This window comes from Oryctolagus cuniculus, chromosome 19 (genome assembly GCF_051225735.1).
Source record: "Oryctolagus cuniculus isolate XC-2025 breed Fujian yellow rabbit chromosome 19, ASM5122573v1, whole genome shotgun sequence".
NCBI lineage: Eukaryota > Metazoa > Chordata > Mammalia > Lagomorpha > Leporidae > Oryctolagus > Oryctolagus cuniculus.
In genome coordinates, this window is record NC_142885.1 from 68,693,824 (window position 1) to 68,707,773 (window position 13,950).

Sequence of the window (13,950 nt, forward strand, 5' to 3'; positions counted from 1 at the left end):
GAAGCTGCTTTCCCAGCAGGTGTGCTGCAGGCCCTCCACAGCTCACCAGCGGCAGGAGTGTTATCGGGGGGTTGGCACCCCCACCCCTCACAGGGCTGCCCCCCCCATGCACGCCATGGCAGCACCAGCGCTCACCGCCGCTGGCTCCGTGCCAGGTTGGGACTCACGTGCTGCATTCTAGACCCAGATCCGGCTTGGCTGTCTTTACAAGGCCTGGGGTCAGGCCCGTGCCAGCCTCTGGCCAGCCCTTGACGCTGGGTGCCGTGACCCCGTGTCCTGACCCGTGCCATGTTGTGGAGGGCAGGGTGCTCCCACCTGGCAGAGCTGCCCAGATGGCTCTCAGGGAGGCGGTCAGGAAGACTGGCCTGACCTGTCCGAGGAGGTGGCCCTGCCCTCTATGACTTCCTGCCCTGCGCCCCCGGCTCCTGAGTCAGTGACCGGCTAGGGCTGATGGGTCAGGGTGAGAGGAGGCTGGACGGGTGAGCTGTCCACGCTGGGATGGACCCAGCTAGGTGCCAAGGCAACAGAGAGACCACAGGAGCCCCTACCCAGCCCACTGACTTATTCCTAGCCTCTGCCCTGAGCCCTATGGGATGGCCTGCTCTCACTCTGCTAACCTGGCCCCACACAGCGGTCCTCACGTGCCCTGCTCAGTGCCCATCTGTTCCCATCCCCCATGCTTGAGGTCACCACCAGCTTTCCCTTGCTCGTCCACCTGAGACCCAGCTCTCCTGGTGCACCAGGTCCCAGTCCTTCAGGCCTCTCCTGGTGCAGCCCTAACCTCTGCCCCTCAGCCTGGCTGCCCAGAGCACCAGGCTCATCGTCCCTGCTGCTCCTGGGTGGGCTTTGCACTTCCCTGCCTCGGCACCGTGGCATAGGCTGCTCTCCACTGGACTCCGTCCCTGTGATGTGTTTGCTTTCTCCATTGCCTTAGGATCATAGGGAGTACAACCCACACCATGGCCAAGCCAAGGCCAAGTCCCGCAGCCCTCCCTCACTGCATGCTTTCAGAGACCCTCTTCTTCAGTGTTCAGTATCTGTGGGATTATATCCACTTCTTGCACAGACTGTTAGCTCCTTGAGGACAGGTGGGGTCTTTTGTACTCACCTCTGGTAACTGCTGCAGCCCGAGCCAAGGGCTAGGTAGACGCTGGCTGGTGAAAGGAATGAGTGAGTAAGTGCTGGTGGGGGCCTGCTTCTCTCCCTGCCTTTTGGTGCCAGCATCAGTGTGTGGGGCACTTAAGGTCAGACCGTGCCTGTGTCCCTCATCCCCCCCCCCCGCCCCCACTGCCACCACAGCCAGGTGGAGAATGCCAGTGCGGAGCCCAGCTCACCATGCTGGGCCCGAGGTAATTAGAGGCCTGTGTTACTCACAGGTGACCAGCCCAGAACACTCCAGGAAGTGGTGGAGACACCCAGAACCCCACCCAGCTTCCCAGTCCGTTCTGCGGCTCCTGGGGGGGCAGGGGGAGGAAGACTGGTGGGTGGCAGGGGGAGCTGGGTGCCTTGTCTCCTGGGTGAAGAATAGATCCGCTGCCGCAGCCGGGCAACCTCTGACCACTGGGCCCCTAGTGTTTGAGAATGAGTGTTGGTGTCAGGGTGGGAGCCCAGGCTCAAGGGTCCCTAGGAACAAGAAACCAAGAGCAGAAGGGGGCCCCTGTCAGAGCTCTGAGCCCTGCCATTGTCCCCCTCACAGGGCTGGGGGCTAGCAGGTGGCCTCTGCAGGGCCCGGGGTGGGGGGCTGGCCCTCCCAGCCTGCCCTCTGCCTTCCCAGCCATCACCCCTTCTGCCCTAGTTACAGAAGGGATGGGAGGAACCTGCCAGCTGAGCCTACAAGGCCAGCAGCGGGAGGAGCCCCCGTCCCTGGGCACCTTGCTCAGGCTTGGGCACAAGTCTGTGTGGAGGGGGAGGGGGGCCTCTGAGAGCACGGGGACAGTCGGTGGCCATACACATTAGTGCAGAGCCGGAGTGGCCGCCCCCTGCTGTGCAAGGCAGCCCTGGCTGAGGATGCAGAGAACCCACAGTGCTCCCACCAGCCCCTGCTCCTCCCAGGCACCACTGGGCTGAGGTCCCGGAGATGCGTGGGGCAGGAGTTGGGCCTGCACCCAGGCACTGCACAAGTCCTGCAGTGAGCAGGGGGCAGCTTGGGGGTCTGGGGAAGGCCCACTGGGTGTGGGCTTGTGCTCCTGGGTGGCCAGCAGAGGGACAGGAGGCAGGGCACCTGCAGGACCAGGCTGGACACAGCGGAAGGGCCTGAGTGGCTCCTGTCACCGTGGCAGCTTCCACAGCCCCAGCCCAGGATCCCAAAGTCCACAGGCTTCCGTTTGCCCCTTATCTGCCATCCCTTCCATGGCCCTCTGTCTCCAGGTCTCTGATGCCTCTGCTGGACCCAGATTCGGGCCTGCTGGTCCTGGCAGGAAAGGTGAGCAAGAGCCCCCTCCTCACATCTGCCGCCCAGAGCCCGGTGCAGGGCTGTGCCGCCCTTGCCATCCCCTGAGAGGGGCTGGAGCAGAGCAGCCGAGCGTGCAGGCTGCTGCCCCAGTCCACTGGGAGGCACGGCTTCCCGCAGGGCCTCGGGGCCTTCACCCAGATGGCCCAGCTGCCTGTAGCTCCCCTGGAACGCCAGCCTGAGCGGAGGGAGAACTGCATTGCGTAGACCCCTGGCGCTCGCTGTGTCTGATGAGCGGCAATGAGTGAAGGGTGCCAGGGCTCAGCTCAGTGCCCAGCAGGTGTGAGCACTGTGGCTGCCTTGCTCCTGTCCCGGGGTCCTGGGGCGGAGCAGGGGCCACTGGTGCTGGACTGGAGCCCCGGGCGCGGTCAGTGAGCAGCGCTGTGGCTGGCCTCATTGCAGGGCGAGAGTCAGCTGTACTGCTACGAGACAGCCCCTCGGCAGCCGGCCCTGAGCCCAGGTGAGCCCTGCCCTCCTGGCCCCTTGCTCTCCTCCACCCCCGCCCCCGCCCCCGGCTGCCACTGACTGCCCTCCATGGGGTCCTGACAGTGAACCAGTGCATCCTGGAGAATGTTCTGCAGGGGGCCGCCCTCGTGCCCCGGCGGGCGCTGGCCGTCATGAGCTGTGAGGTGCTGCGTGTCCTGCAGCTGAGCGACACTGCCATTGTCCCCGTCGGCTACCATGTGCCCCGCAAGGTGAGGGGGCCCGGCTGGGAGGCTGGGGTGCCTGGGGGACCTGGGCCTCACCGGCTGCCTGCTTGTCTGCCGCCAGACCGTGGAGTTTCATGAGGACCTGTTCCCGGACACTGCTGGCTGTGTGCCCGCCTCCGACTCCCATGCCTGGTGGACTGGGAGCAACCAGCAGGTAGGGCCGAGGCCTGGCTCCCTGCTCCCTCAGCCCAGCTGTGTCCAAGTCACCTGGGCCTGTCTGTGTGCCCCGTGTTTACCCAGTCGACCCCTCCAGGGGACCCCTTCTGACCCGGAGGCCCAGGCCTCCCGCCACCTCAACCGGCAACCTCCCCACAGGTACAGAAAGTCAGCCTCGACCCAGCCCGCCGGCCCCACCCCAGCTTCACTTCCTGCCTGGTGCCCGCTTTGGAGCCCCACCTTGGCACGGCCCAGCCTGCAGAGACCCCCGTGGACGATGCTGACCCCAGCGTAAGTAGCAGGCTGATGCCCGGAGTCCTGTGGGCCGGCAGGTTGTTCCAGTTGTCAGGTGTTAACAGAAGCCAGGGACTGTGGGAGCCATACGTTTAGAGCTTAGCCGTGTTTTCTAAATGGAGCAAACACTTAAAAAGCGAGAGTTTTCACATGGAAACTCCCTTCCTGGCTCCTCTTAGAATGCTGGCAGATCTTACTCCCTGGGCACCTCCTCCCCAGGGCTGAGAGTGGCGGCTGCCATCTGCTGTCGCTGCAGCCGGAGCTCTGCCTGCTTCCCTCCTCTGCGTTGTCCCAAGTCCCCGGCCCCCCCGCCCCATCCACACGCACAGCAGAGGCGCGTGGCCAGCCTGGAGGCCGCCCTCTTTCTGGCCGGTGCCCCGGGGGACCCGTTTTCTGACCAGCACGCTTCTCCCCAGGAGGGCTTCTCGTCCCCTCCCAGCTCACTGACCTCGCCCTCCACGCTCTCCAGCACCACCAGCGGCATTGGGACCAGCCTGAGCCAGAGGTCGCTGCAGAGCCTGCTGGGTAAGAGTCACCCCTTGCCCTGGGAGCCTGCAGCTGTCCTGCTCTGTACCCCGGGCCCCACCTTTCCCCAGCACTGAGGGACACCCCTCACTTACCCAGACGTGGGGCTGCTGGCTGGATTGGGACTGTTGAGTCTCGTGTGGCCTGGACCCCACATGAGATCTCACTGTTTGCGGGGACCCCACATGGGATCCTGGAGCCCCGGGGGAAGAGTTAGTCCTGAGCTCGCTGTGTTGGGGGGAGCAGACAGCTAGGACTTGGAGCGCAGGGTGGCAGGCCCAGCACCCCCACGCGTGGCTCTGTGTCCCTGCTGCCCGCCAGGCCCCAGTTCCAAGTTCCGCCATGCCCAGGGCACCGTGCTGCACCGAGACAGCCACATCACCAACCTCAAGGGGCTCAACCTCACCACGCCCGGTGAGAGCGATGGCTTCTGTGCCAACCAGCTGCGTGTGGCCGTGCCCCTGCTCAGCAGCGGGGGCCAGGTGGCCGTGCTGGAGGTAAGTGGCCCCATCCCCGCAGGGCCTCCCTTCGGGTCCCTGTAGGCATCACGGGACCCCCAGCAAATCCGGCCCAGGCACCTGCCCAGCGTGCCCCGTGATCAGCCCAGCCGCCCCACATACCACTCCTCTGCCCGTTTTCCAGGTATGGGCAGTGAGTCATGGAGCGGTTGAGTGACCTGCTGGGGTCACACAGCTGTATAAGTGGCCTTGGAGCCCAGGCCTCCTGAGCGTTCCCCACCACTCCACGCTGTCCACCCCTTCACTTTCGGGGGCTCCCCGATTGGCACCTGGGGTTCAGAACACAAGAGCTCGGGCCTCCTAGTGTAGGTACATCCGCTGTGGAGGGTGGGGGCCCAGGCACACTGCTGCCCTGCGGCCCCGGGGGACAGGCCCTCCTGCTTGGTACTGACGGCTACCGGGCGGGGGTGCTTCCCACAGCTGCGGAAGCCTGGCCGGCTGCCCGACACAGCGCTACCCACGCTGCAGAACGGGGCGGCTGTAACCGATCTGGCCTGGGACCCGTTTGACCCTCACCGCCTGGCCGTGGGTAAGAAGGCTGGGTGCCTGGGCTTGAGGGTGGGTCCCAGGTCCTGAACAGGGGCCAGGGGCCCAGGGGCCTTGGGTCAGCAGTGATGAGTGGCCGCTCTCCACAGCTGCCGAGGACGCCAGGATCCGACTGTGGCGGGTGCCCCCGGAGGGCCTGGAAGAGGTGCTTACCACACCCGAGGCTGTGCTCACAGGTTAGATAGACCGCGCATGCGGGCGGGTACAGTGGTTCCTAAGGGGCTTGCTTTCAGCCCCTGCCTCTCCCCCAGGGCACACGGAGAAGATCTACTCCCTTCGCTTCCACCCGCGGGCAGCTGACGTGCTGGCCTCCTCCTCTTACGACCTCACTGTTCGCATCTGGGACCTTCAGGCCGGAGCTGAGCGGCTGCGGCTGCGGGGCCACCAGGACCAGGTAGGACAGCCCTGAGGGCAGATGCCCAGCCACGAGGCCGAAGGCCGCCCTTCACGTCCCACCTCGTCCCCAGATCTTTGGCATGGCCTGGAGTCCTGATGGACAGCAGCTGGCCACCGTCTGCAAGGATGGGCGTGTGCGCGTCTACGAGCCCCGGAATGGGCCTGAGCCCCTGCAGGTAGGCAGGTGTGGCCCGAGGGGTGGCCAGAGGCCTAGCTCCGGGACCCCAGCTGGGCCTCACGTGCTGTGTCTCGGCAGGAAGGCCCAGGGCCTGAGGGGGGCCGTGGAGCCCGCGTTGTCTGGGTGTGTGATGGGCGCTGTCTGCTGGTGTCTGGCTTTGACAGGTAAGGACCCCCAAACCAGCAATGCAGGCTTCGGCACATTCCCAGAGGGAAACTCCAGCAAACCTACAGAACCTGGCCCTGTCCCTCACTTACTGGACGGGTGGGTGGGTGGGTGGGTGGGTGGATGAGCAGATGGATGGGGGAAGATGTGTAGGTGGTGGGCCGATGCCCACGGGCAGGTGGGTAGATAGGTGGGCTGGGGATGGAGAGGGAGAAGGAACGGGGGGCCCAGAGCGGGGAGAGTGGGTCCTGCTGTCTTGCCTGATGGGGAGCCACAGAGGCACAGGAAACAGAGCCTGGCTAGAGACAAGCACCTGGTGCATTGTGGGGGCGATCAGGGAGGACCTCCCAAGGGAGGTGTCACCCAAGTCAGGTCACACAGGGAGGCCTGAAAGTGGAGGTTCACGTCTGGGTGGAAAGGCCTGAAGCTGACCAGCCCAGGCGGAGCTGAGGGCGAGAAGCAGAGTGCAAGGAGCCCACAGGGGCGCTGGGACAGGTGTGGAGGCGGGCCTGCACTGAGCAGGGCCGAGGCAGCGGCGGCAGGTTAGAACCAGGCCACCTCCGGGTCCTGACTCGGCCTCTCCCGAGCCTGAGCAAGATTAGGGTTCCTGGGAGCCTTTGCCCTGGCGCAGGCCTCCCTAGCCCTAAGGACCTGCTTCTGCCCCCGCCCCACCCCACCCCACCCCGCCCCCAATTCCACAGCCGCAGCGAGCGCCAGCTGCTCCTGTATGCAGCTGGGGCCCTGGCGGGCGGCCCCTCAGCAGTGCTGGGCCTCGACGTGGCTCCCTCAACGCTGCTGCCCAGCTATGACCCGGACACCGGCCTGGTGCTCCTCACGGGCAAGGTGGGCTGGGCGGGTGGGGGCAGTGGCAGGGGAGAGGAGGTGGGGGGAAGGCCTCTGGCCACTTCACTGTCGCCTCCCTAAACCCCAGGGTGACACCCGCGTGTTCCTGTATGAGCTGCTCCCTGAGGCCCCTTTCTTCTTGGAATGTAATAGCTTCACGTCGCCTGACCCCCACAAGGTGAGGCCACCCGGCTCCTGCGCCTCCCATCGCCAGCCAGGACCACAGGGCTTCCTCGCCCCCTTGTGGCTACGTGAAGAAGTGCAAGAGCCTGTGGGATGGGCTGCAGCAGCCAGTTGTGAAATTAATTCAGGAATTTTAAAATAGTTTTTGTCGTTGTTCTTATCCCATCTTTATTCTATTTTAAAAATATATATTTATTTATTTGAAATGCAAAGTTATAGAGGAAGAGAGAAATCTTCCATCCACTGATTCACTCCCAAAATGGCCATAATGGCCAGGACAGGGCCAGGCTGAAGCCAGGAGCCAGGAGCTTCTTCTCGGTCTCCCATGTGGGTGCAGGGGTCCGAGGACTTGGGCCGTCCTCTGCTGCCTTCCCATGTGCATTAGGGAGCTGGATTGGAAGTGGAGCAGCCAGGACTCAAACTGGTGCCCAAATGGGATGCTGGCATTGCAGGCAGCGGCTTAACTCACTATGCCACAGTGCCAGCCTGTAGTTCATTATCTCTTTATTTTTTAAAATGTTTATTTATTTGTTTACATCTCCTTGAAAATCAGAGCGACAGAGAGAAAGAGATGAGAGAGATCCATCTTTCATCTGCCGGCTTCCCAAATGCCCACGGCAGCCAAGGCTGGGCCAGGTCAAAGCCAGGAACCTGGCATTCCATCTGGGTGTCCCATGTGGGAGGCAGGGGCCCATGTACTTGACCCATCATCTAATGCCCCGAAGGATGCCTTAGCAGAAAACTGGATCCGGGCAGAAGAGCTGGGACCCAAACCAAGGCACTCCAATATGGGATGGCGGCTGCAGATGTCCCAAGTGGTGGCTCAGCCCAGGGCTCCAAAATGCCCACTCCTAGTTAGGGATTTGGAGAACTGGGTGTTGCACTCAGCCCTTATTAAAAATTAGACTATATATTAGGCTGGCGCCTCGGCTCAATAGGCTAATCCTCCACCTGCGGCGCTGGCACACCGGGTTCTAGTCCCGGTCGGGGCACCGGATTCTGTCCCGGTTGCCCCTCTTCCAGGCCAGCCCTCTGCCATAGCCCAGGAGTGCAGTGGAGGATGGCCCAAGTCCCTGGGCCCTGCACCCGCATGGGAGACCAGGAGAAGCACCTGGCTCCTGGCTTCGGATCGGCGCGATGCGCTGGCTGCAGCGCGCCGGCCGCGGTGGCCATTGGAGGGTGAACCAACGGCAAAGGAAGACCTTTCTCTCTGTCTCTCTCTCACTGTCCACTCTGCCTGTCAAAAAAAAAAAAAAAAAAAAAAAGAAACTATATGATGTTACATTATGTGAACCTATAAAAACCCAGGTAATAATTGTAGCTCCACCCCCACCCCACAGGTTCTGCATCCACAGATCAAAAGTGTTTTTTAACTGCTTCTGTACAGAACACGTGCAGACCTTCTTCTAATTACTTCCTGGGCAGTACAGGGTGACAGCTGTTCACACAGTGTACAGTGTACTGGGTGCTGTCCGTGACCTGCGGAGGACTGAGTATTCAGTAATGTGAGTCCTCCAGAGGACTGAGTGTTAAGTGCTGTGGGTAGAGGACTGAGGGTCAGTACTGTGGGTCATCTAGAAAAGACTGAGGGTTAAGTACTAAGAGCACTCTGAAGAGGTGAGTGACCTAGAGAGGACGGGAAGAGCACAGGAGGGGTGCGAGGTCCCGTGCAGACACTTGGCTGTTCTGTGTAAGGGCTTTGTGCACCTGCAGGCTTTAGCATCGTCAGTGGGTCCTGGAACCCACCCACGAGGGATGTCTATGCTCAGTTTACCGCTTCCTAATTATTATTTTTTGAAGTAATGAATTTATTTGAGAGACAGCCACGGAGAGAGAGCACCCTTCTGCTGGCCCATGCCCCAAAGGCATGCAGGGGCCAGGGCTGGGCCAGCCCAAAGCTAGGAACTGAGGGTTCCTCCCCGGTCCCCCATGTGGGAGGACTCAGCTCCCCGAGTCCAGGAAGCTGGAGTCAGAAGCAGAGTTGAGACTGGAACCCAGGCGCTCGGATCTGGGACGCGGCGTCCTAATCGGCGGCTTAACCTGGAGACCAGCCACCTGCTCCAATTTTGTTATAATTTGAGAAACAAAGCTTCCATCCACTGGTTCGCTCCCAGAATGCCTACAACAGCTAGGGCTTAGCTGAAGCTGAAGTCAGGAGCTGGGAACCCAGGCCAGGTCTCCCACGTAGGTGGGAGAAACCCAGTTACTGGGAGCCTTTGCCTCCCAGGTCTGCACCGGCAAAAAGCTGGAGTCAGGCGCCGGAGGCGGGTGTCAAACCCAGGCACAGCGGGTAACCTCCCTGCTGGGCCGGACGCCCACCCCCACTTCTGAACGATTTCGCCCAGTTTTTTGTTGCTTGTGCTGTTGAGTTGTGTGCACTGGCTCTGTTCCACGGACTTGGATGCCACACGTGTCCTGGGAGCTGTGCTGCCGTAGGTCCCTTCTCGGCTCTGCACCGCCCACCCTTACCCCCACCCCCCAGCTGAGTGGGTGGCTCCAACCGCTGTGGTGGGAATTTGACTCTGGAAATCAAATGCTACCGATCAAGAGCCAGTGGTTCCACACTGCAGCTCAGCCCTGACCTGGGTCAGCATGGCCCTGGGGTCCCTTGTGGTCCCCAGCTCTGGGCTCCACCCCTACTTCCTCACTCCCCTCAGGGCTTCGTCCTCTTGCCCAAGACGGAGTGTGACGTGCGGGAAGTGGAGTTTGCTCGATGCCTGCGGCTGCGCCAGACCTCCCTGGAGCCCGTGGCTTTCCGGCTGCCTCGAGTCAGGGTGAGGTGGAGGCCCAAGGCCCCTTCCCAGCGTCTGTCGGGGGCTTTTGGTCTTCTCTGGCCCTTGTCCTGCAGGCACTCGTGGGAAAGCACAGACTCCGGGCTGGGGGCAGAATTGCCAGCTCTGCCCTGCCCCCTCCCGCCGGATGTGCCCTGGGCCTCTGGTCAGTGTCTCAGGCAGCCCTCCCTCCCTCTGCAGAAAGAGTTCTTCCAGGATGACGTGTTCCCAGCCACGGCTGTGACCTGGGAGCCCGTGCTCAGTGCCCAGGCCTGGCTGGGAGGCGCTGATGGGCAGCCCCGGATGCTCAGCCTGCAGCCCCCCGGCATGACCCCAGGTGGAATGAGGGACTGGGTCGGGGGAGGAAGCGGGGGGCTTGGGGGTAGGAGAAAGGGGCCGAAGGCCCAAGTCCAGTTGTCCATGCCTGCTGGCACAGAGGCCTCTGGCATTCCCAAGGATGGGGTGGCCGTGTCTCCATCGCACCCACACATTGTGGCGCACACACAGGCACACCCTGGTGCCCAGAGGGTCCGGTCACTGTTAGAGCCACCTCTTGGGTCTCTGCCACAGAATCGCCTGGGGCGGGCACCAAGCAGTCCACCCAGGGGACTGACTGAGGCCTGTCCCTGTTCTGCCCAAGTGAGCCAAGCCCCCCGCGAGGCCCCTGCCCGGCGGGGCCCATCCTCTGCACAGTACCTGGAGGAGAAGTCGGACCAGCAGAAGAAGGAAGAGGTAGGCAGCGGAGAGAGCTGGGTCCCTGCTGCGCCTGACTGTCCACTTCTCCAGCCCTGACCCAGGCTGGGAATGGAGCCAGGCGTCACACCGCCTCCATGCCAGAGCTCAGTAGGGAGACCCAGAACCCCACTGCTGGTCTGCTGACCTGCTGTTGCCTCTCCCCCTCCCCGTCCCCCCTGCCTGCCCCCGCACCCAGGACCACAGGAAGCTGGCAGGGCTGGGGCGCAGTGGGAGGCCTCCCCTGGCCAGGCCGCCCAACCCAAGCAAAGCCAAAGGTTGGGGACCCAGGTGCGTGTGGGGTCCTGGTGTGCATCCGAGCGTCCGAGGCACTGACTGGAGATGCCGGCCCCTGTGTCTGGAGCCACGTGCTACAGCCTCCAGCTCTGGCCCTGCCTCTGTGTCTCCACACCTTTTTCAGTGAAAACCCATGACTTTGTGCTTTTTCTCTGTTTTTATTCTTATTTCTTTTAAGATTTATTTTATTTTTTGAAAGGGAGAGTTACAGAGAGAGAGAGGGAGAAATGGAGAGAGAGATCTATCCACTGGTTCACTCTCCAAATGGCACAACAGCTGGGCTGGGCCAGGCTGAAGCCAGGAGCCAGGGGCCAGGAGCTTCTTCTGGGCCTTCCATGTGGGTGCAGGGGCCCAAGGACTTGGACCATCTTCTGCTGCTTTCCCAGGCCATAGCAGAGAGCTGGATTGGAGTAGAACGTCTGGGACTTGAACCAGCACCCGTGTAGGATGCCCGCATTGCAGGCAGCCGTTAACCCATTACACCACGATGCTGGCCCCCCTACAAGCTTTGCTGGGACCCTCATTGAAATGGCTCCTCACAGCATGGCCGGGGCTGTAGCCATGGGGCCTGATGCTCTGGCCCCCCCCCCCCATCCCTCGGTCTGACCCTCCTCCTTCCCCCCAGCTGCTGAGCGCCATGGTGGCCAAGCTGGGGAACCGGGAGGACCCGCTGCCACAGGACTCCTTCGAAGGCGTGGACGAGGACGAGTGGGTGAGTGGCCGGTGCGCCCGGCTCCCCCCACCCCCACGCAGAGTGCGCCGCCTCCCTGCCACGGCACCCTTACCTCCCTCCCACTGCCTGGTCTGTGCCCCCAGGACTAGCCGACCCACCATCAGCTCCGGCCTCACCTGCTGCTGCCGTGCCCCAGAACCACACCCCACATCTCACTCTCAAACTGGAAGACGCCTCCCTGGCCTGGCATGCCGCAGCCCAGAAGCCCCTGGCCCCTGGGCCTCCTGCACCCCTGTGGACTGTCTTGTACCTCTGCTTTCTCTGGGCCTGGCTGCCTCACTTCAGCTGCCTGCTAGCATGTGGAGCCAAGGGTGCAGGGTGGGGGGTCCACAGCACGGTCCTGGGCAGGCCCTGGGCTCCTCATCTCCCCCGCCCTCCTACTGATCTGGGCTGATCCCAGCCTGGGCAGGCCTCGGCCGGCACCTCGGGCTACCACCTGCCATCCCATCTTGCCCGCTGCCCCAGTTCATCAAGGACCTTGGGGGCTGGCCCCCCACCATGCCTTTTGGAGCAGCACCAGCCTCAGGGGCCGGGGACCAGTTGTCCTTTTCCCCAGGCTCATCAGGAGAGAAACATCTCAGAGGCACTGCTCCAGCCAGAGGGTAGGAGCCCCACAGGGACTGGCCCACGGGTGCCCTGGATGTTCTCAGCAATTAAACCTTCTGTCGCTGCCCGTGCTGTGCTGTGCTGGTCTCTGGGCTGGCTGAGAGGGGAGGGGCACAGTCGTAGGAATGAGCCACGTGGTCCCGGCTGGGCTCGGCCCCATGCTGCCGGGAGTTTGCGTACTTGACACACAGGTTTCCGGCAGCGCCGTGGATGCTAGGACGTGTAGCGGACAAGAGAGACAAGTGTTTCAGAGAGCTTCCGCTCACAGCCGTCTGTTCAGGGACCCAGGCTGTGTGCGAGAGCAGCTGTCCAGATGCCGCGAAAGGAAGTGGCTCCGTGCGGGGGCATCGTGTTCAGGGACGGAGGAGGTGACCCTGAAGCTGAAATCTGTGCCCCAAAGGCCAGTGGAGAGCCGGCCGCAGAGCCTGCCTGGGGGGGGGGTGCATCAAAGGCACCAGGCTGGGGGTGGGGGTGGGGATGGGGCTGGCAGTGGTCCAGGGCACAGTCCATCAACAAACGTGGGAGTGTCTGCCTCGCCACAGACAACCTTCCAAGCCTCTGACATCCAGGAGTGGAGGAAGAGGTAAGAGTCCTGCCCACTGGGAGTTCCCGACCTGTGGCATGGAAGATTCCAGACAACACACGTGGACAAGAGCCTTGGGAAAAATAGCCGGGGTCCACAGTGGAGGGGTGAGAGGACCGCCTCCATTTCTGGGAGGTGCTCAGAACGGGCAGGTGTGGAATGGTGGACAGGGGCAGGGCCAGGGGCAGGGGCCATGGGAATGGGGAGTGTCTGGCACCGAGAGATCAGAGTGTTCTGGAACTAGACGGTGCCGGTGGCTGCAGAGCTCTGAAAATACTAAAAAGCACTCGACTGGGCCGGCGCCGCGGCTCACTAGGCTAATCCTCTGCCTAGCAGTGCCGGCACACCAGGTTCTAGTCCCGGTTGGGGCGCCGGATTCTGTCCCGGTTGCCCCTCTTCCAGGCCAGCCCTCTGCTGTGGCCAGGGAGTGCAGTGGAGGATGGCCCAAGTGCTTGGGCCCTGCACCCCATGGGAGACCAGGAGAAGCACCTGGCTCCTGGCTCCTGCCATCGGATCAGCGCGGTGCGCCGGCCGCAGCGCGCCGGCCGCGGCGGCCATTGGAGGGTGAACCAACGGCAAAGGAAGACCTTTCTCTCTGTCTCTCTCTCTCACTGTCCACTCTGCCTGTCAAAAAAAATAAATAAATAAAAAATAAAAAAAAAAAGCACTCGACTGTGCACTTTGAAGTGGTGAGTGTGGGGCGGGCACTGTGGGACACTCGCATCCCATGTCAGGGCGCTGGGAATGCCTGGGCTGAGTCCTGGCTGCTCCACTTCTGATCAGCAGTCCTGCTGATGCATCATGGGAGGAAGCAAGTGATGGCCCAAATGCTTGGGACCCTGCCATCCACGTGGGAGACATGGAAGAAGCTCCCGGCTCCTGGCTTTGGCTCGATCCAGCCCTGGTCATTGTGGCCATCTGGGGAGTGAACCAGTGGATGGAAGATCGATCTCTCTGTCTCTCTTTCTCTCCTTGTAACTCTGCCTTTTAAATAGTAAAGTTTTTTTTTTTTTTAAGTTTCCCGTTTTATTGAATGCACCAAGGGTTTGGCATCTTCCTCCATATACTGGTTTATTTCATATAATGTTTTAGTTCCAACTATCCCTGCAAAACCAAGGGAATAAACTGCCCCACGTATGAGCGAGGTGCACTTGCTGTCGCTGGTGTAGCGCGTGGACAGTCGGAGAGCAGCGAAGGTTCGTCCCGGGTTCCCGGTACGCCGAGGAGCGCGGGGTGGGGGTGGGGGTGGGGCCTCCGGCCGCACC

General features: G+C 62.3%; 1 protein-coding gene across 3 annotated transcripts in view; it reads left to right on the forward strand.

Moving 5' to 3' along the window:
• Positions 1–12,169, forward strand: part of CORO7 (coronin 7) — a 49,998-nt gene extending 37,829 nt beyond the window's left edge. Inside the window, exons 10-28 of one of the 3 annotated variants that reach the window (XM_008249600.5) lie at positions 2,368–2,422; positions 2,852–2,909; positions 2,999–3,144; positions 3,221–3,313; positions 3,475–3,606; positions 4,026–4,134; positions 4,456–4,631; positions 5,073–5,181; positions 5,288–5,374; positions 5,450–5,592; positions 5,666–5,770; positions 5,851–5,936; positions 6,639–6,780; positions 6,869–6,958; positions 9,621–9,737; positions 9,936–10,071; positions 10,375–10,466; positions 11,389–11,475; positions 11,580–12,169. In XM_008249600.5, the coding sequence (XP_008247822.5) occupies positions 2,368–2,422; positions 2,852–2,909; positions 2,999–3,144; positions 3,221–3,313; positions 3,475–3,606; positions 4,026–4,134; positions 4,456–4,631; positions 5,073–5,181; positions 5,288–5,374; positions 5,450–5,592; positions 5,666–5,770; positions 5,851–5,936; positions 6,639–6,780; positions 6,869–6,958; positions 9,621–9,737; positions 9,936–10,071; positions 10,375–10,466; positions 11,389–11,475; positions 11,580–11,585 (1,969 nt within the window). In that variant the 3' untranslated portion in view covers positions 11,586–12,169. Of the gene's footprint in view, positions 1–2,367; positions 2,423–2,851; positions 2,910–2,998; positions 3,145–3,220; positions 3,314–3,474; positions 3,607–4,025; positions 4,135–4,455; positions 4,632–5,072; positions 5,182–5,287; positions 5,375–5,449; positions 5,593–5,665; positions 5,771–5,850; positions 5,937–6,638; positions 6,781–6,868; positions 6,959–9,620; positions 9,738–9,935; positions 10,072–10,374; positions 10,467–11,388; positions 11,476–11,579 lie in introns of those variants that run through there. The other 2 variants (XM_089321289.1, XR_016225976.1) reach the window with 2 other exon arrangements.
• The last annotated feature ends 1,781 nt before the right edge of the window (positions 12,170–13,950 follow it).